Source organism: Pleurodeles waltl, chromosome 7 (genome assembly GCF_031143425.1).
Source record: "Pleurodeles waltl isolate 20211129_DDA chromosome 7, aPleWal1.hap1.20221129, whole genome shotgun sequence".
NCBI classification, from domain to species: domain Eukaryota; kingdom Metazoa; phylum Chordata; class Amphibia; order Caudata; family Salamandridae; genus Pleurodeles; species Pleurodeles waltl.
The window spans coordinates 1,103,093,374-1,103,112,267 of NC_090446.1; the positions used below are offsets into that span (position 1 = coordinate 1,103,093,374).

The 18,894-nt window shown below is 44.7% G+C and overlaps 1 protein-coding gene across 2 annotated transcripts in view; it reads right to left on the reverse strand.

Moving 5' to 3' along the window:
• Nucleotides 1–18,894, reverse strand: part of SPAG9 (sperm associated antigen 9) — a 1,094,694-nt gene that overhangs the window by 306,028 nt on the left and 769,772 nt on the right. For both annotated transcript variants that reach the window (XM_069200034.1, XM_069200033.1), the window contains exon 24: nucleotides 10,748–10,896. In XM_069200034.1, coding sequence (XP_069056135.1) covers nucleotides 10,748–10,896 — 149 coding nt within the window. The remainder of the gene's footprint in view (nucleotides 1–10,747; nucleotides 10,897–18,894) is intronic.

The window sequence follows — 18,894 nt, forward strand, 5'->3', positions numbered from 1 at the left end:
TCGATGACTGGCATTGTCCTCATCTTAGTACAGCTGGATTAAGTAGCGAGGGTGTTAGGGAACCTTTTTCTGACTGTGTGTAATGACAGCCCCCTGCCTTCTAGATTACTGGTCACCCTACCTGCAACGGAGGTCACCGAATAATTTGTTTTATCAGGTGGGCAGGGCATACTCATCTAAAAAAGGCTGAGTGACCTCTTATTCTGAGATAGACTGTGACAAACTGCCAGTGTATGCCTTTTTGATTTGGGTTATCTACATGATGCCTGTTCAGAGGAAGTAACATTTTATTCTAGTGAATACTTTTTAACCATAGGGACCTCACATTACAAATGACTCCCAAAACAACACTGGTGGCCCTAACAGGGCAGCACCAGCAGTATTTGCTGCACCTTTTCACACTGTTGCTATGTGCACTCCAACTACATCAGACCAAACTCTATGAAGAGAAAAAGCTTTGGAAGAGGAGTACTAGCACATCATTGCTCTGGTAAAGAACACATTTTTTCATGCCATTTGTGAGATGCGTGAATGAGCAAACTGCCAACTGTCAGCTATGTTTTAACATTTTGCAAAGTCTTTTAGTTCAGTTAAAACTGCTTGGATAGTTTATGGCGTTTCACTCTCATTCATAGCATGCATTAAAACAAGCATTCGCAATTCAAACGGTTTTGTCTTTTGTGCAGTAGAAGTTTTTTAAACAGAGTTTTATAGGAGAAAAAAATGTATGTCAGACATCTGAAGTTTAAGGGTTGTTGTACAATCTTCGCAAACATGCATAACAATAGAAGTACAAAACCCCTGAAATAAACATTCACAACCTATTAACCAATTATCAAACATTCATGTACATATAGGATGACGAACTCTCACATGTCTTGCATGGTATGCTTCCTCAGTGTGTTCCACATCTAGCATTAAGAAACATCCAAGAAGTGTGGATCCAGAGATTTTTCTCGAGCAGTACCCATGTGCGCCATTAGGTGGCGCTGATCGCTCCACATGTGTCGGCATCATCTGCGTTTGGTATGCTGTTGCCGGTCCCATGTAACAGCCACCCCAACTCGCTGAAGTGAGTTTCTTTTCAAAACTTTCAACACCAGAAGCGCAGAGCCATGATGAAAACAAACTACTGGTGCATAAAAACTAAGGCCCTGAAAGGAAGGGGAGTCCCTGTCCCTAGAAACCAGCTATCAGAGCATAGAGGATTCGTAACAATCTACAACTAGAATATGTCTCTACCAGATGAGGGGTTACCAAAGGTAAGTAATTTGTCCATCTAATAGAGACATCTAGTTGCAGATTCATTACCTTGGAACAGATACCCATGCAATACAATCCCAGGAGGTGGGTCTGCAAACCAAGATCATGCTCGAAGTACTGCAGAACCGAACAGGCAAAGTACCTCTCCCTTCAGATCTCACTGCCCAGGCAGTAGAGTTTGGTGAACGTGTGCAAGGTTGCCCAAGCTGCTGCCTGACAGATGTCAAGGACTGAAACTTCGCTTGTTAACCCACTTGTCGCAGCAATCACTCTGGCAGAATGAGCATGCAAACCTTCTAAAGGCTGCTTCTTAGCCAGTGTGTAGCACATTTTAATGCAAAGAGTGACCCACCTGGAAATGGTTCTCTTCTGCACTTCCTGACCTTTCTTCTCAACCTCATAACCAATAAAGTTGATCATCCACCTGGAACTCATTGGTACAATCAAGTTAGAAAGCCAAAGCTCTTTTTGGGTCCAGGCAGCGGAGTCTCTCCTCTTGATTAGAAGGATGTGTTTGTGCGTACAAAGTAGGCAAAGTGATGGATTTGTCTACATGAAAAGAGCATGACCACTTTTGGCAAAAAGAAAGCCCTAGTGAGAAACATCACTTTGTCAGGATAGATGGAAAGGTAGGGCAGATTAGATGACAATGCCTCCAGCTCAATCACCCTGTGGACAGATGTAATGGCCTCAAGGAAGGCTGTTTTTTATGGTTAGAAGGCCGAGAAGACAATTGGGAAGATGCTCAAACGGAGCATACATTAGGAATGTCAGAACCAAATTCAAATCCCATTGGGCCATAATGAAGCATATGAAAGAAAATTAAAGGTAAGGCGCTTAAACCACTTTACTTGCCAGGCCTTTACGGCCTCAGTAGCCAAACCTTTTTTGGGTTATTTAGGGTAGTTCGAGCTTAGGCCCTCATAACTTTTTGTCCACGTAAGCTACCCACACCAAATGTGTGTCCTTTTTTTCCAACATCCTAGGGATTCTAGAGGTACCAAGAGTTTGTGGGTTCCCCTGGAGGAAACCAAGAAATTAGCCAAAATATTCCCAACATTTCTTTTTTTTTTTTTAAATGGGAAAAAAGTGCTGCAGAACAAAGCATGTGTTTTTTTACCACGAAAATGTCATTAACAAAGTGTTTGCACAGCTAAAATCACCATCTTCCCAGCATTCAGGAAAAGGCAGACGTGAATCAGAAAACCACCTTTTTCAACACAATGTTGGCATTTTACTGGGACATACCCCATTTTAACCATTTTTTTGTGCTTTTATCCTCCTTCCAGTTAGTGACAGAAATAGTGTGAAACCAAATCTGGATCCCGGACAGCTAAACATTTCTGAAAAGTAGACAAAATCCTGAATTCACAAGGAAGGGGTCATTTGTGTAGATCCTTCAAGGTTTTCCTACAGAAAAATAAAAGAAATATTGAAACGGAGGTGGAAATAAAAGAGCCATTTCTGTCCACGTTTTCTTCTATAACTTTTTCCAGCTATGGCAGATTTTTGAAAGCAATATACTGTTACGTCTGCTGGACTCTTCTGGTTGCAGTGATATATAGGGCTTGTAGGTTCATCAAGAACCCTAGGTACCCAGAGCCAATAAAAGAGCTGCACCTGGCAATGGGTTTTCATTGTATACTGGGTAAACAGCAATTCATTTGGTGAAATAGAAAGAGTGAAAATAGATATCAAGGAAACCTTTGTATTTCCAAAATGGGCACAATATAAGTTGTTAAGAAGCAGTGGTTATTTGCACATCTATGAATTCCAGGGTCCCCATACTAGCATGTGAACTAGAGGGCATTTCTCAAATAAACTTTTTTTTTTTTTTTTTTTTTTTAACCCACTGTCTTACATTTGGAAGGCAAAATGTAGAGAAAGACAACGGGCAGTAACACTTGTTCTATTCTCGGTTCCCCAAAGTCTCCCGATAAAAATGGTACCTCACTTGTGTGGGTAGGCCTAGTGCCCATGATAGGAAACACAACATGGACACATCACATTTTTACATTTAAATCTGACTTGTTTTCTGGAAAGTGCCTAGCTGTGGATTTTGGCTACTAGCTCAGCCGGCACCTAGGGAAACCTAGGTAACCTATACATTTGTGAAAACTAGACATCTAGGGGAATTCTAAATGGGGTGACTTGTGGGGATCTCACCAGGTTCTAGCACCCAGAATCCTTTGCAAACCTCAACATTTGTAAAAAAAAAAAACGTTTTCCTCGGTGCTTCAAAGTTCTAGAATTTGAGGAGCCACAAACTTCCTTCCACCCAGCATTCCCCCAAGTCTTCTGATAAAAATGGTACCTCCCTTGTGTTGGTAGGCCTAGTGCTCGCGACAAACAACCCAAAACGCAACATGGACACATCACATTTTTACACTGAAAACTGACGTGTTTTTTGGAAAGTGCCTAGCTGTGTACTTTGATCTCTAGCTCAGCCGGCACCTAAGAAAACCTACCAAACCTGTGCATTTTTCAAAACTAGACACCTAGGAGAACACAGGATGGGTCAAAATTTGGCAAAAAACACTTTTTCCTCACATTTCGGTGATAGAAAGTCCTGGGAACTAAGAGGAGCCACAAATTTCCTTTCACCCAGCAGTTCCCCAAGTCTCCTGATAAAAATGGTACCGCACTTGCGTGGGTAGGCCTAGAACCCGCATCAGGAAAACCCCAAAACACAATGTGGACACATCAAAATTATCAATTGCAAAACTACCTGTTTTTGCGATGGGAGGTGTCATCTGCGTTTTTGGTCCTGGGCTTAGCAGCCACCTAGGGAAATCTACCAAACCCAGACATTTCTGAAAACTGGACACCCGAGGAGAGTCCAGGGAGGTGTGACTTGCGTGGATCCCCCAGCGTTTTCTTACCCAGAATCCTCAGCAAACCTCAAATTTAGCTAAAAAAACCAAAGTGCCCCACATTTCTGTGTGGGATCACCGCACTGGCACAAATTTCCTACTAACCAACGTTACCCTCAGTCTCACAATAAAAATGATACCTCACTTATGCAGGTGGGCCAGGAAGAGCCAAAAACATGTTGAAATTGAGGGGGAACCAAAGAGGGTCCAAAAGGGCAGCTAGAAAAAAAAAAAAAGGTTTTAGGCTGACAAGTGGGACAGAATTTCTATCGGTGTAGATGTGGCAATGCTGGGTGGTAGGTATTTTGTGGATTCCTGCAGATTCTGGAAGGTTCCATCACAAAAATGCAGGAAAAATGTGCGATTTCAAGCAAAGTTGGAGATTTGCTGGGCATTGTGGTTAAGAAAATAGTGCAGGTGCATGTGAAGCACACCACCCTGGACTCACCCAGATGTTTTGTTTTTAGATGTGTCTATGTCTCATAGACTTTTCTAGGTGGTAGCCTCCCAAAATCCAAAAAGTGCAGTCCTCGCCATTCCAAGTGGGACGATTTTGAGAGTTAGCTAAGCTTTCATGGCCCAAATGTAAAATAAAAACCTAAAATAATTAAATGTCCTCTGGCTTGCCGTTGTGATAACATCTTTTAGGGAGCGGGAGGAAAGTTGAAAGACTGTTAACCCCTTCAGTTGGGGTGGGACATAACCATGCCAATACTGGTTGGTAACCACCACCCCACTGTTTTCTTTTTATTATTATTATTTCCCTGGCATTTAGTAGGCTTTCTGCCCCTCTGGGGAGTGGATCGGGGGTAACTGACCCATTTGCCTACCAGTGGGCAGAACAACTTTGTAGGAAAATGTTGGCATGGTTATGCCTTCACTTTTTGCCTAGTGTTGATGCCAGCTTTGATAGGAAGTGTGCTGGGACCCTGCTAACCAGGCCCCAGCACCAGTTTTCTTTCCCTAAACTGTACCTTTGTTTACCCAATTGGCAAACCCTGGCACACAGTTAAGACCCTTGTAGAAGGTACCCTTGGTACCAAGGGCCCTGTGGCCAGGGAAGGTCCCTAAAGGGCTGCAGCATGTATTATGCCACCTTAAGGGACCCCTGACTCAGTACATGCACACTGCCTTGAAGCTTGTGGGTGCTAGTGGGGAAAAAAGACAAAGTCGACATGGCACTCACCTCAGAGTGCAAAGCCAAAAAAACACTTCCTGTGGCATAGGTAAGTCATCCCTCTATCAAGCCTTAAAGCCATAAGGCAGGGTGTACTATACCACAGGTGAGGGCATAGTTGCATGAGAACTATGCCACTACACTGTCTGAGACAATTATTAGACATTTTAAGTGCAGTGTAGCCATACTGAATATGTGGTTTGGGAGTTTGTCATTACGAACTCCACAGCACCATAATGGTTACACTGAATGCTGGGAAGTTTGGTATCAAACTTCTCAGCACAATAAACCCACACTGATGGCAGTGTGGGATTTATTGAAAAATGCACACAGAGGGCATCTTAGAGATGCCCCCTGTATGTCAGCCAGCCTGGAAGTGTAGTATTGACCGGTCTATCCTAGCCTGCCACTTCCAGACGAGTTTCTGACCACCTGGGGTGAGTGCCTTTGTGCACTCTGTGGTCAGAAACAAAGCCTGTCCTGGGTGGAGGTGCTTCACACCACCCCCTGAAGGAACTGTAACACCTGTGGTGAGCCTCAAAGGCTCAGGCCCGGTGTTACAGTTCCCCAGGGAACTCCAGCCAAGGAAAGATGCCCGCCCCTGGGTGAGCCCCCACCTTTGGCAGCAAGTCGAAAGGGATAATGAGAAAAACAAGTGGGAGTCACCCCCTGAGCCAGGACCACTCCTAAGGTGTCCAGAACTGAAGTGACCCCCTCCTTGAGAAATCCTCCATCTTACTTTGGAGGATTAGGACCAATAGGGATAGGGATGTGCCCCCCTACCCAGAGGGAGTGGGCACAAGGAGGGTGTAGGCACTCTCAGGGACAGTAGCCATTGGCTCATGCCCCCTGACCCTAACACACCCCTAAATGTAGTATTTAGGGGTGAACCTCAACCTAGCTCTTCAGATTCCTGACTACCTCAAGAAAAGAAGAAGTACTCCTGAGCTGAAAACCCAGCAGAGAACAGAAGGAGACAACAACTGACTTGGCCCCAGCCCTACCGGCCTGTCTCCTGCTTCAAAGACCCTGCAAAAGAAAAGCGACGCGTTCTACAGGACCAGCGACCCCTGAAAAGCCTCCAGGGGACTGCCTGCATCACCGAGGACAAAGAAACTCCTGTGGACAGTGGACCTGTCTAACAAGAAGAAAAAGCAACCATCTTTAAAGGGACTCCCCCACCTCACTCCAGAAGCGCGAGTCCAAAACTACTTTGCACTCGACACCCCTGGCCCATGTCCAGAGGAACCAATCAGCCAGAGAAGACCTCCCAGGCGATTCCAACCAAGTGCCCACCCTGGGCTGAACTCTCCACCCCTCCACAATGACGCCTGCAGAGGGAATCCCGAGGATCTCCCTGAACACGACTTACTGGGTGGAAGATATCTGACGTCTGGAGAAGCACTGCACCCGCAGCCCCCAGACTCGAGAGAAACCGACCACAGGTGCAGCGGTGACCAGCAGGCGGCCCTCCTCCCTGTCCAGTCAGTGGCTTGCCTGAGAAGCCCTCCTGTGCCCTCCCTGCAGCACCCAAGTGACTCCCGGGTCCGCCCATTGAGTTCCATTGGGAACCAGGCGCCCTGTTTGCACCCTGCACCCGGCTGCCCCAGTGTCTCTGAGGGTGCGTGTTTGACGCCTACCTGGGGCCCCTACAGTGCTCCTCTAAACATCCCTGGTATGCCCTCCGACAATGCAGGTACTTACCTGCAAGCAGCCCGGAACCGGAGTACCCCCGGTCTCTATAGGGGCCCACGTTATTTTGGCTCCTATTTGACCTCTACACCTAACCGGCACTGTGTTTCTGGTGCTGGGTGTTTGGGGTTATCTTGAACCCCCAACGGTGGGCTACCTATGCCCCAGAGACTGAACCTGTACGTTTGTTACTTACCTCAAAAACTGTACTTTGCTTACCTCCCCCAGGAACTGTTGAAAATTGCAGCGTCCACTTTTAAAATAGCTTTTTGCCATTTTAAAGAAAACTCTGTACATTGTTGATTCCCTTCAAAGTTTTAAGTATTACTATGCAAAGTACCTTTCATTTAATGTACTCACCGGCTAAATGAATCTTGTGGTTCTAGAAATAAAGAAAGAAAGAATATTTTTTTTGTATAAAAACCTATTGGTCTGGAGTGGAGTCATTGAGTGTGTGTTTTCACTTATTGCTTGTGTGTGTACAACAAATGCTTAACACTACCCTCTGATAAGCCTAACTGCTCAACCACACTACCACAAATAAAGAATTAGTATTATCTATTATTGCCTGTGTCAAGCCTCTTGGGGAACCCCTTTATTCTGTGTCCACTACATCTCATTTTGATATAGTATATACAGAGCCAGCTTCCTAGAAACTTTGCCCCCATTTATTTGGAATACCTCCACCCTCTTTTTATAAAAAAAAAACAATTCTTCCCTGGTGTCTAGTGGCCTTTCTGCCCCCAAGGGGGGGAGGAATGGCCAACAGTAATATGTCCCCTGGGGACCAACCCTTACCCAAAGGGCTACCCCCCCAAACGCAACACACACACACACACACACACACACACACACCAATCCATGGTGCCTAAGTGGTTGCTTCCCCCCTTGGGGGTAGATGGGCCTAATAGAAATAGGACAATCTGCCCCCAAGGGGGGCAGAAATTACCTAAAATAACTTCCCCTGAGTGGCTGCTCCCCTTACATAAAATACTACAGAAAAAAAATCCCTGGTGTCTAGTGGTTTCTAATTAAAATAGGCCTATCTGACCCCAAGGGAGGAGGGGGGGAGGGGGGGGGAGGGAAGGGAGGGGGGGGGGGGAAATGGCCTAAAATAATTTGCCCCCCAGGGGAGCGACCCTTGCCTGAGGGGCCGCTCCCCTCCAGTAAAAAAAAAAAAAAAAAAAAAAAAGTTCCTGGTATCTAGAGGTTTCTGCCCCCCTGGGAGCAGATGGGCCTAATTAACATAGGCCGATCCGTCTCAAGGGGGGGCAGAAATGGCCTTAAAATAAATTGCCCCCCTGGGGTGCGAACCCTGCCCAAGGGGTCGCGCCCCTTCTTTGTTTCTCTAAAATAAACAAACTCCCTGGTGTCTAGTAGGCATTCCTGCAGGACTATCGCTATGCTGCTATGTGTAGTTCCCTCTGAGATCTGGACCTTGCTGTACAAATTCCCCTGATGCTGGACCCACGGAAACTTCGGGTCCCAGCATCAGTACTGGTGGTATCTGCAGCTCTGCACCACTGTCTCAGCAGCCGTGTGGGGGCACAGCCATGGGATCTAGGGTCATCATCCAATTTTTTATTATTTTCAGGTGTGGGGCAACTACTAAGGTTTGACGTCAGACCTCTACAACCTATTGGTTCATCAACAGCCCTCCCTGCCCCAATCAACTCACCTGCTGGCATCATGGCAGGTGCTTCTTCAGGTAAACTTAGACGAGGGGGAATGGGCCGGGATCCTAAAGGGTCTTGATAGTTGGGTACGGGAGGCCAGAATTAAGTTCTGCCTACTGGTGAACAACTAGTATTGAACCCCTGCAAAGTTGGAATGTGCTGGCCTTCTCCACCACTCCCCTCTTTTCACACTGCACTACTCGGCTATAACATACCCCATATCCTGGTTGATTGATATGCCCTCTGTGGGTTCTGGACTGAGGTTCAGGATACATTGGCCCACACTGCTCCTCTCCCCTTCCCCATCTTACCGTACTCTTGCATGCTATGTCCGCTGCACCGCAGCTCTCCCGACATGAGTGCCGGATTCTGGTCACAGCTATGACGTCTGCTAAACTCTGTGTATTACGACACTGGCGCTCCCCGCATGTGCAACCTAGCATACGAAAAGTCTGACAAAAATGTTTAAAGGGGAGTCTTACAAATGGATCGCAGACTCCCTCAATGATAATTTGGATGTTTTCCTCCATGGTTGGGTCTCTTCCTCTAGGACAAGCCAAGTGAGGATGGGGTTTAGGTAATGGAGTGGGCAAAGGTCTGGGTACAGCGCCCAGGGCAGTTGTTACCTCTGTCGTGTTTGCTGCTGTCTTTTCCGCCATCCCCACTGTCTCCGCCGTTCTAGCTGACCCCGCACTGGCTGCTAGGTGGCAGTCTAGGGGCTCCTAGGTACCTTCTACATCACCCTGTCTCCCTTCTCCTGCACACCCTTCCCCATCCCTCTCTACCTTCTCCCCCTGTTTCTTTTCTGTAATGATACATTTATCGGACTGGGAGTGCTGGGCCCAGGGGCAGGATTTGTACACCCCCCTCGCCCAGAGTTATATGCTTTCATGCTTTCATGCTTTTATGGTTTCTTCTCCGGTTCCCGTTCCTGCTCTATGTAGCTCAAAAGAACATTTGCTTTGAATGTTTCTATTATTGTTGCTGAAATAAAGACGGGGAAAAAAAAGATTTAGACTGCTCAAGGAACTTTGGGCCATATGTATGAAGCGCTTTTGCATTTGCAGAAGGCCAGATTCACACAATCAGGCTGTTTACGGCATCTAAAGGGTTTTATAATATGTATGAAACCCAAATTGTGATTCTGTAACACGCTACCAAATCTCATTTTAGATTTGTGACCAAATACCGATTTGGATGAGATGTGTTTTAGAGCACTCCTTCCAAATACTAAATCGGATTGGTATCTATTGTTGTTTTGCATCCCAAATCGGGTAGCAAAATATTAATACTTTAATGACTATTGAAAGGTAGTGGTAAGGGGTGACCAAGAGGACACCTTCCCATAGAGTAGGCAATGGTTCCAGGTCCCATGGACCACTGCCTACTCCTAAAAAATCTTAGTAACATTCTTTTTCTTTTTTGTTTTACACATCCCGTTTTCCTTTAAGAAAAAGGGCTGCACTTAAAAATGCTTTATCTAAATACATCACAGACATGGGGATTTGCATACCTCAGCAGGATACCATACCTGTGATAGCTGCGATTCCCAGTGGGCTGCAATTTGCACCTCCTTAATATTCATAAGGTAGGTGAATCACACTACGAATCAGTATTTTGCGAACTGACCTTTGGTACATGGATCAGTTCGCAAAATAGCACACTGGTCGCACAAATAATGGTTTAAAATTGTGACCAGTGCTGCTTACATCTGGCACTAAATACTTGCCATTGACATCGGTTACCTGTGTGCCAAATGTTTCTAATGCCAACAAGTCTAACTTGAATAAGCATACCATTTAATTAGGCAACAGAAAACATGCACTGCAAAGCATTAGCAAGAGCAAAACTGAGGCATAACACAATAAATAAAGATTATTATTATTGAAAGTTCAGCATGCCGAATGATCCGGACACTCCTTCATTTAGCTTATCTGTCAAATTTGCAACTCAGAAAATCCAGTGAAATATTACAAATAATACTTTTAAACATCTGCTATAGTTTGACTAACAGAACAATTGTGGGAAAAGACAGCCATTAAAAACTAAAAATTAAACAAACTTGCCTCGATTTTCATGGCCTTTGGCTGCACAATATAAATCTTGTTCCTGTAGCCACACCAGACTTTATCATGCACAACTGCCATGCATCTTATCGAATGATGAGGGCGCCCCAAGTCTAAAAGGTGATAATTTGTCAAATCCCACTGTCCATCTGGAAAAATAGTATTTTGAAAAATTATGAAGCAATACTGCTTAACAATATTTTGAATAATGTTTTCTTTTAGGCAAATAAAATGTCTCCCCCTCTAAACACATATTTATGCACAATTTGTACACATATATATTTTTGTGTGTACACACAGTGTGTATACATGTAGTCACTGAAAAATGTTATAGTTAGGAAGAAATGTCAGTTAAAATACAATGGTATACAAAAAAAAGAAAAAAAAAAAAAAAACTGAAATTCACCACAGTTTACTGGACTAACTAAAATTTGGGCCACCACCTCGCACTGCTTATGACCTCACATATTACAACACTAACAACATGTTCAAAGGCAATTAAGTGATGAAAGGGCTTGACTACCTTTGGCAAGAAAGTTGCTTCTGTCTGGAGAACTAGTTTATTAGGGAAAAAGGATGTGTATGGTTGCTGACAACGCCTAGAGTTCACTCACTTGCCAATCAGAGGGGATTGTGTTGAGGAACAGTGTTTTTATGGATAGCAAACATAGGGAACAGCCATGCATTAAGCCCAAAAGTTCATCTTGTCAGTGAAAATCAAATTTAGGTAATGCTGCAGCATCACAAAAGCTGCTTTTGGGAACAGGACAGCCCCTTCAAGATGGCTGATCGGCAAAAGTAGGAATGCTGAATAGGATGAAAGGCATTCCTAAACTGTCTCTACAACAAAGCATTGCTGAACTACTGAGAGGTAAGACAATAAAATGCCAAACAGCTTTGCCTCTAAAGGCTGAAACACATGTGAGGGACACTAGACAACAAACTTCTACCATTGTCCAACATATACAGTTTGGTGAAAGGACACTTGGCGACCACGATGACACTAACTGCTTTGGGAGGAAGATTAAAAGCCATCAACTGTCACTGATTATTCTTCATGCAAGGAGGTGTAGGCTGTTTAGATTCAGCTTCAAGACTTAGTGTTGGAATACTCACTATGCTGACTGCAATTCTATCAAATTGATATGGAGACAGGTCTCTGCCAAAGACCAGAGTCCTCTGATCGCCACCTCTCCCAGATGACCTCCCCAACTAAGCAACAATACATCTGGCACGACAATGAATTCTAGGTGGGATAGAGAGAGGGATCTGCCAATTGACCAATGGTGCAAAGCAGCAGCCACTGCAGATCTTTCCCAAATATCTCTCGCAAATTACTAGAATCTGAAGAATTTCCAATGTGCTGAGCCAACTGAGACTCCAGATTACACTACAGAGCCTCATTTGCCACCTGATGTGCTCCACAAGCAGGATACAAGAGGTCAAGAAGCTTAAGAGCCAAACTCAATGAGACCTGGGCAACAGTTGAAAGACTGGGATCATAGTACGCATGTTCAAGGCTCAGAGGCGGAGGGGGCGCTTGCAACGCACCATATCAAAGTGAAGGGGAGCTGTTATAAAGAAGTAAGGTGTGGCTTTGGAACACTGATGGAAAAATCATTAAGGTCTACTAGTAGTCGTCTGGAGGTGGCTTACAACTACTCTGCAACCAGTCATTGAGATATTAGAAGACTGTTAATCTTGACCTCCATAGAAGGGCTACAACCACAATCATTACTTTTGTGAACATCCAAGGTGCACTGGTAAGGCAGCCAAATGGAAGCACTGAGAACTCAAAGTGCTCTTGGCCTACCTGAAAGTAGCATCTGTAGGACTGCAGGATATGGATGTGAGAATAGGTGTCCAACTCCAATACCAGCATTCAGTCTCCTGGAGTGAGGGCACTCAGAACTTGGCCAGGGTGAGCATTTTGAACTTGAAAGAAAAAAGTTCAGAAAGCAACGATCTTGGATGCGGCGATGGTCTCCATCCTTCTTTTGGCACCAGAAAATAATGAGAAAAACAGTCCGTCCTGATCTCTGTTGCCAGTGCTCTCTCTATGGATCACCTGGTCAAGAGAGCCTGAATTTTCCCTCTGACTATGGACAAGTGGCCCCTCAGGAGGTGCTGTGGTATGCGTGGCATATCGGGGGGCAACTGTATCCCACAGCACCCATTCGTTGGAGGTGTAAGATGATGCAACATCTCACCATATGATTGTGTGCTACGTCAAAAGGATATTGGAGGTTTGTTGTTGAGGAGGAATGTTCTATTATTGTCTCAATTGGTATCTCTGCCTGAAAACTCAAAAGGGGCAAAGGTGCTGGGCAAACTGTCACTGTAGAGAAGCAAGCCCAGGGGAGCGTGCAGTGGCTTTGTTGTTCTTGAAATCTTCGATGGCCGAGTCCACCTTGTCTCCTGAGAGACAGTCAGTAGTGTCCAGGCTCGACCTTATAGACTACCTCACCTAGTCCTTCCTGTCCTGAATAGGGCACTGGAAGTTTGGCCTGACATCTTTGGGCACCATGGGTAAAATGTCCGACACAATGTTCCATAATCCGTGAGTGTATCTCACCAAGAGGCAGTTGGTTTTGGAAGACCTGAGGGCAAGAATGACCGAGAAGAACAACCCTTTGGCTAACATCTCCATGCACTTCAACTCTGTCTGGTGGAGTGGTCGGAAACTCATTGAGATTTATCTTGCTAGTAAAGGCTATCAAGGGAAGGGTGCTGGACAAAGAAGGCAGGTTTCATGGGTAGGCCTATGTCACTTTCAATCTGCCTACTGACTGGAGGACAAGGCTTCGGTTTTGCCGATGTGCCAAAATGGGTAGCTTTGAAGGTCTCATCAAAGGAAAAAAGTTGTTCTTGGTTAGTTTGCCCTGAATGAAGAACATTAGTCTTGACTTCAGTAGTCAGTAACATCAAGTCTAGTACTTCAGCTGCCCTCCTTATCGTTGTGTATAAAGGAGGCAGACACTTCTGTGGCTTCAGTAGGTAATGGTGACTGAAGTCAGGTGTCTGGAGATGTTTCCAAGCCAACTGCAAATCCAGGAAAAAAAATCATCATCTTATACAATAATGGTGTCATTATCGTCATCAGCATATTCTGGAAAGGATGCAGATTTTTTTTATTGTCAGAGCTAGGATATTCTCTGAGTCAGATGACATCTCTTTGGGTTTCACTCGAGTTTGAAAGCACAAAGGGATCCTCTCTGGCATCAGCACTGATGTTGGTGCCAAAGGCAATTCATATAGTTGCGAAGTTGGCTGTGGCATCGTAATAGGTGTTGAAGTTGGACCTGGAGTGAGAGTGGATCTCAGGGTGAGGTTGACTATTACAGTCGGCTTTGGGGATGGCCCTGCTGGAAGAAGAACGACTGGAGGCCAGTTCAGATCTGTAAGACCCGAAGGCACACTAGAGGGAGGCAACAAAACTGCAGTCCCTGGCCTTCCTGAAATCTTTAATTTGTTGCAGCATCACCAAAGGGCCAGGAAAGTTGGGCCTAAGTGGGAGGAGGGCCACAACTGGTTCCTGAGATGGAGACTAAGTTTGCAACCATGCGGTACCCAGGTCGCAAAACTGCTACGAATGACTGGAGTGGGTGGGCAGAGGGGAGTTGTTTGTGACTTTGTATGTTTCTTTGTTTTTTGGACTTGCATGAAGACTTCAATTTCAAAGATGACTGGTCAGATTAGCCAAAGGAGTAGGAGCACGTCTGCGACTTCAACTCAGACTTTCTCCACTTCAATCAATGGTCCATGATGTAGTTTTGCTTGGCAGATGGCCTTGTGGGTCATTTTGCAGCACAATACTGAGTCGTGCTTGCAGCTCAAACATTGGAGAGTGAAGGTCTGTCAATGACATCAGCTTGATGCAGTCTTTGCTTGGCTTAATTCCTGTTACTTTAGATGCGGACATGGCCTAGCATAGTGGAATAAAGTTTGGAAGAAGAAATGTTGTCAATCCTAACAGATCTGAGGGAGCGAGTTCAGAATCCTCATCAGAAGATGCAGAAAGAAAGGAACTGACATCAGCATGTGGAGGTGGCATGCATATAGTGGTTCTGATACCACATTTGGGGCAGGATGAACCTGATGCAGAGTTGCACGATGTCACTTACCCATGCATGCAGTAGTTGCTAAGAAAAAGCTTCTGTATACAGACTGGGGCCTGGGAAAATTCACAGGGTTAGCAATCTGTGGTTAGGAGCCTCTATCAGAAAGAAGATTAATAAGCTTACAGGAGAAGAGACATCTCATTTTCAGTGATATTAATTACACCATCAGCCTCAAATACAAGCAGAGTGACAGCAGCAGCCATTCCTTCCCTCAGTACAATATAAACCTTTGGTTGTCAACGCCTGAATTTGTGTGCAATATGTGGAATGCAGGCGATTTAAAAAAAAAAAAAAAAAAAAACTTGTAGTCTGCTCTTTAGTTATAATCTGGAAAAAGTATGCATTTTCCTGCACTTTTACAGAAAAACTGGAGATGATGGTAAGCATCAGAGTGCTGGTGGTGGGTATTTGTGGGAGGGCATTGGATAGTGGCGGGTCATCACGAGAGAAAGAGAGCAGAATAAAATACATCCACTATGAAGTGGTGAATGATTTGTTTTTAAAAAAAGTAGTTCCCTAATGTGAGCTGTGATAGAATACAAGTCAGCCCATCCAAAGGATGGTAAAGAGGATACACTCCAGAGGAGAGATGAACGCAAGATGCAAAAGGCAAGCCATTGAATCAGAAGTGAGAAAGATAAAGAGAATAAAGCCAATCAATGGTAAGTAATGGGCAGAGTCTAAGCCCACGGTAAATTTTTGTAATTGTCTACAAGAAGGTTTCGCCTACAGAGAGCCCTAAAAACGAACAGGACGCAAGCTGCTTTAACCTCATTGTATCATTGCCTGCTTCCTCTGTTATGAGGATGCACTTGGTTTGACGTGAGCATAAGAGCTGATTGTTTCCTCACAGCAAGGATCGGCCCTGAAACAGAAAAAGACACCAAAGGCAATGTAATCCACGATACAGGACTGGAAACGTTGTAGGATTTCCCCCGGGCTAAGATTAAAAAAAAAAAGTCAGCAAAAGAGGTAGTAAGGTCTGAGGAAAGTCCACTAGACACTAAGGGGAAAAAATTACCAGCCTGTCCTAGTATTTGACCACACCACTCACCTTTGGACACAGTAACATTTTCTGCCCCCACATGAGGCAAACTGGAGATTTATCCTTCAGCTACTCAACCCAAGAGCCAGAGAACCTTTTAAACATCAGGCAGTTCTTTTAATGGGGAGTGCCTCCTCCCTGGCATGGGTAATTCCTCCCCATCACCTGGGCTCCTATCAGTCTATTTGCTAGCCTGGGAAAAGGATTGTTGAGTTTACCCTAAACCTACTAGCCCTCGTAAGACAGTAGAGAAAGCACTGCAGACACCAGGTTAGAAAGTGAATATGTTGGCAGGCGACCCGTTCTGGCATGGGGTTGCACCACCCTACCACACCCGCAAGAAGGTAATTAGGAAAGTATACCATACAAACACAAAACAGATGCCCAAAAAACACAACTTTCCCTCATTTTCCATGGAATAGAACAGCATTGTTTGGGCCAAAGTTGGGCTGGCACCCAGGAGTCTCCAATGGCATTCCTGAAAAATAGACACCAAGTTGAAACTGGATTTGTGTGGCTCAAAACACTATTTAGCAGCATTTAAGGTGGTTTCATGCTTGCCAGTATGAGGCAGTAGTCCTCATAGGTTGAGAGTATGAGAGTGCTAGGACACAGGATTAAAAAAAATGCTCTTCTACACAGTTGGTGGCACAGTTTATTCTCCTAGGGCTGTAAAATAATTTTGTTGACATCATCATTGATTAAGTCTAAGCAGGCTTCTCCAACTAGTAGCTCATGAGCTACTGGTAGCTCCCCTGTATGCAGCTCAGCCTGCTAAATACAAAGTGTTTGCTTAAGTATAGCAAAATCAAAAAGTGTGTATTTGAGACAAAAATATTTGTAATTTCACACCTCATAAGCTCATATTTTGAGAAAAGAACAAGGTACATACTTTCAGTAATGTGTTTTTTGGTGGATACTCTATTTACAACAAATTCCTTAGCTTTAGAATATTCCCCCAACCCAAGACAGGCTCCAGACATTTTCACAGCAATGCTCCCACATGACACTAGGTGGTGCCATGAGGCTCCAAGTTTGCTTCATTCTACATAGGGAATGATGGAGCCGAACTACATATTAACAACATCCCGGTGCGGTGGCATCAGTTTATTGTGGAGCACAGACAATTAGAGGTACCAGACAGAGTTCTAATTTGGGACCTTTTTAGATGATAAAAGGAGGCCACCCCACAGTACAGGGAGGTGGGAGAGCAGTGGAGAATCTGTGGTTATAAAGTGTATTGACCAGAAAGACCATTAGCCAAGAAGAATAATAAGTTCTTCCGATGAATACTTTTAACCGCAGATTCCTCACTTTTCGATACCAAGGAACAACCACTTAAATGGGAGGGTCTCTTGAGGACACAGATAAAGTCCTGCAGGAACAAATGGGCAACATGCCTCTTCCACTGGACACAGCTGTCAAATTAGTAGTATTGTGTGCACTGAAGACCATGTCATTGCCTGACAGACATAAAAAAAAAGGACTAGGCATGACAATGCAGAGGAAGCAGCCTTGGCTCTGGTGAAATGGGCCTTTAATCCTTCTTGAGGGTGCTTTTTGGCTAGTGTGTAGCAGATCTTTATGCTGAGAACTATAATTTGCTGTACTGGTTTGCCTTTATTTTCTGTGGAGAATGCCACAGAGTTGATCATTCACTCAAAAGTCTGTTGTTTGAGTAATATGAACATTTAAAACTCTCTTGGTATACAGTAAATAGAGTCTCTCTTCTTTCGATGGGTGGGATGTAGCTCAGAACATTGGGAAGATGAGAGATTGCCCAACATGAAAGGGAGTAATGACTTTCAACAAAAAGGCCATCTTAGTCATCAGCATCTGCTTGCCTGGGAAAAGGTGGTGTAGGGTGGTACATCGCTAGAGCTTTGAGCTCCATTATGCAATCCGCTGAAGTCATCCAAATAAGAAAGATTTTAAGAGCGAGAAGACACAGCGATTAGCTCTACATGGATTCAAAGAGGGTACAGATAAGGAAAATCAGGAGCACATTAAGATTCCACTGTTGCCTCACAAACAGCTTGGGAGGAAACAGGAGTCCAACCTTTTATAAAATGCATCACAAGAGGTGATTTAAACAGGCACAACTGTTTTGGTAAAAGCTAAACATCAGATAGGAAGAGAAAACAACATTTAATAGTGCCCAGTGCAAGACCTTGCAATACCAGTGGCACAACGAAACAATAACACATTCAACAGTCTGGCTTGCAAGGGGTCTGTGTTGTGGACTCCTCACCAGGCCACAAATCTGTCCAAATGCTCAACATAAGTAGGCTTTGTAGAAGGGCGCTTGGATGTGAGAATTACCACCTCAACCTCACAAGGCAGATTTAAGACATGCAACTACCAACACTCAAATCTATGCACATGGAGGTGTAAATTGTGCAGGTTCTGGACTCACTGCTAAGGAGGAAAGGACCAGAACTGCACCATGTTCAGAACAGGTCCTATTAAGGGAATCCTCTGTGAAGGAGTAAGGTAAGACTTTGGCTCATAGATCAAAAAACCTAAAGATATAAGAAGCTTCACTATCGTGTAAACATGGTCTATGACTTACAGTAGGGAGTCCGTCTCCCAAAAATCTAATTGTTGAGGTAGGAGAAAACTGGTTACCCCAACATCCAAAGATGAGAGGCAAACACACCATCATGTTCATGAACACTCTTGAGGCCCTGGTAAGCACAGCAAACTGAAAATGCTCCTGGTCTACATTGAAACATAGGTGAGGTCTGTGGGACTGCAGGGAGGCCATGTGAAGGTTTGTGTCCTGTAGGTCCATGCCAAACATTCAGTCGCCTGGATCCAGGGCAGCCAGAACTTGGCTTGCGTGACCATTTGGAACTTGTCCTTTCGCAGGGAGGCATTCAGAAGGCAAAGATCTAAACTAGGAGGAAGGCCTCCATCCATCTTTGGCAGTAAATAGCAGAAGTAAAACCCTTCCCACTTTCTAGGCTGGCAAAATCTAC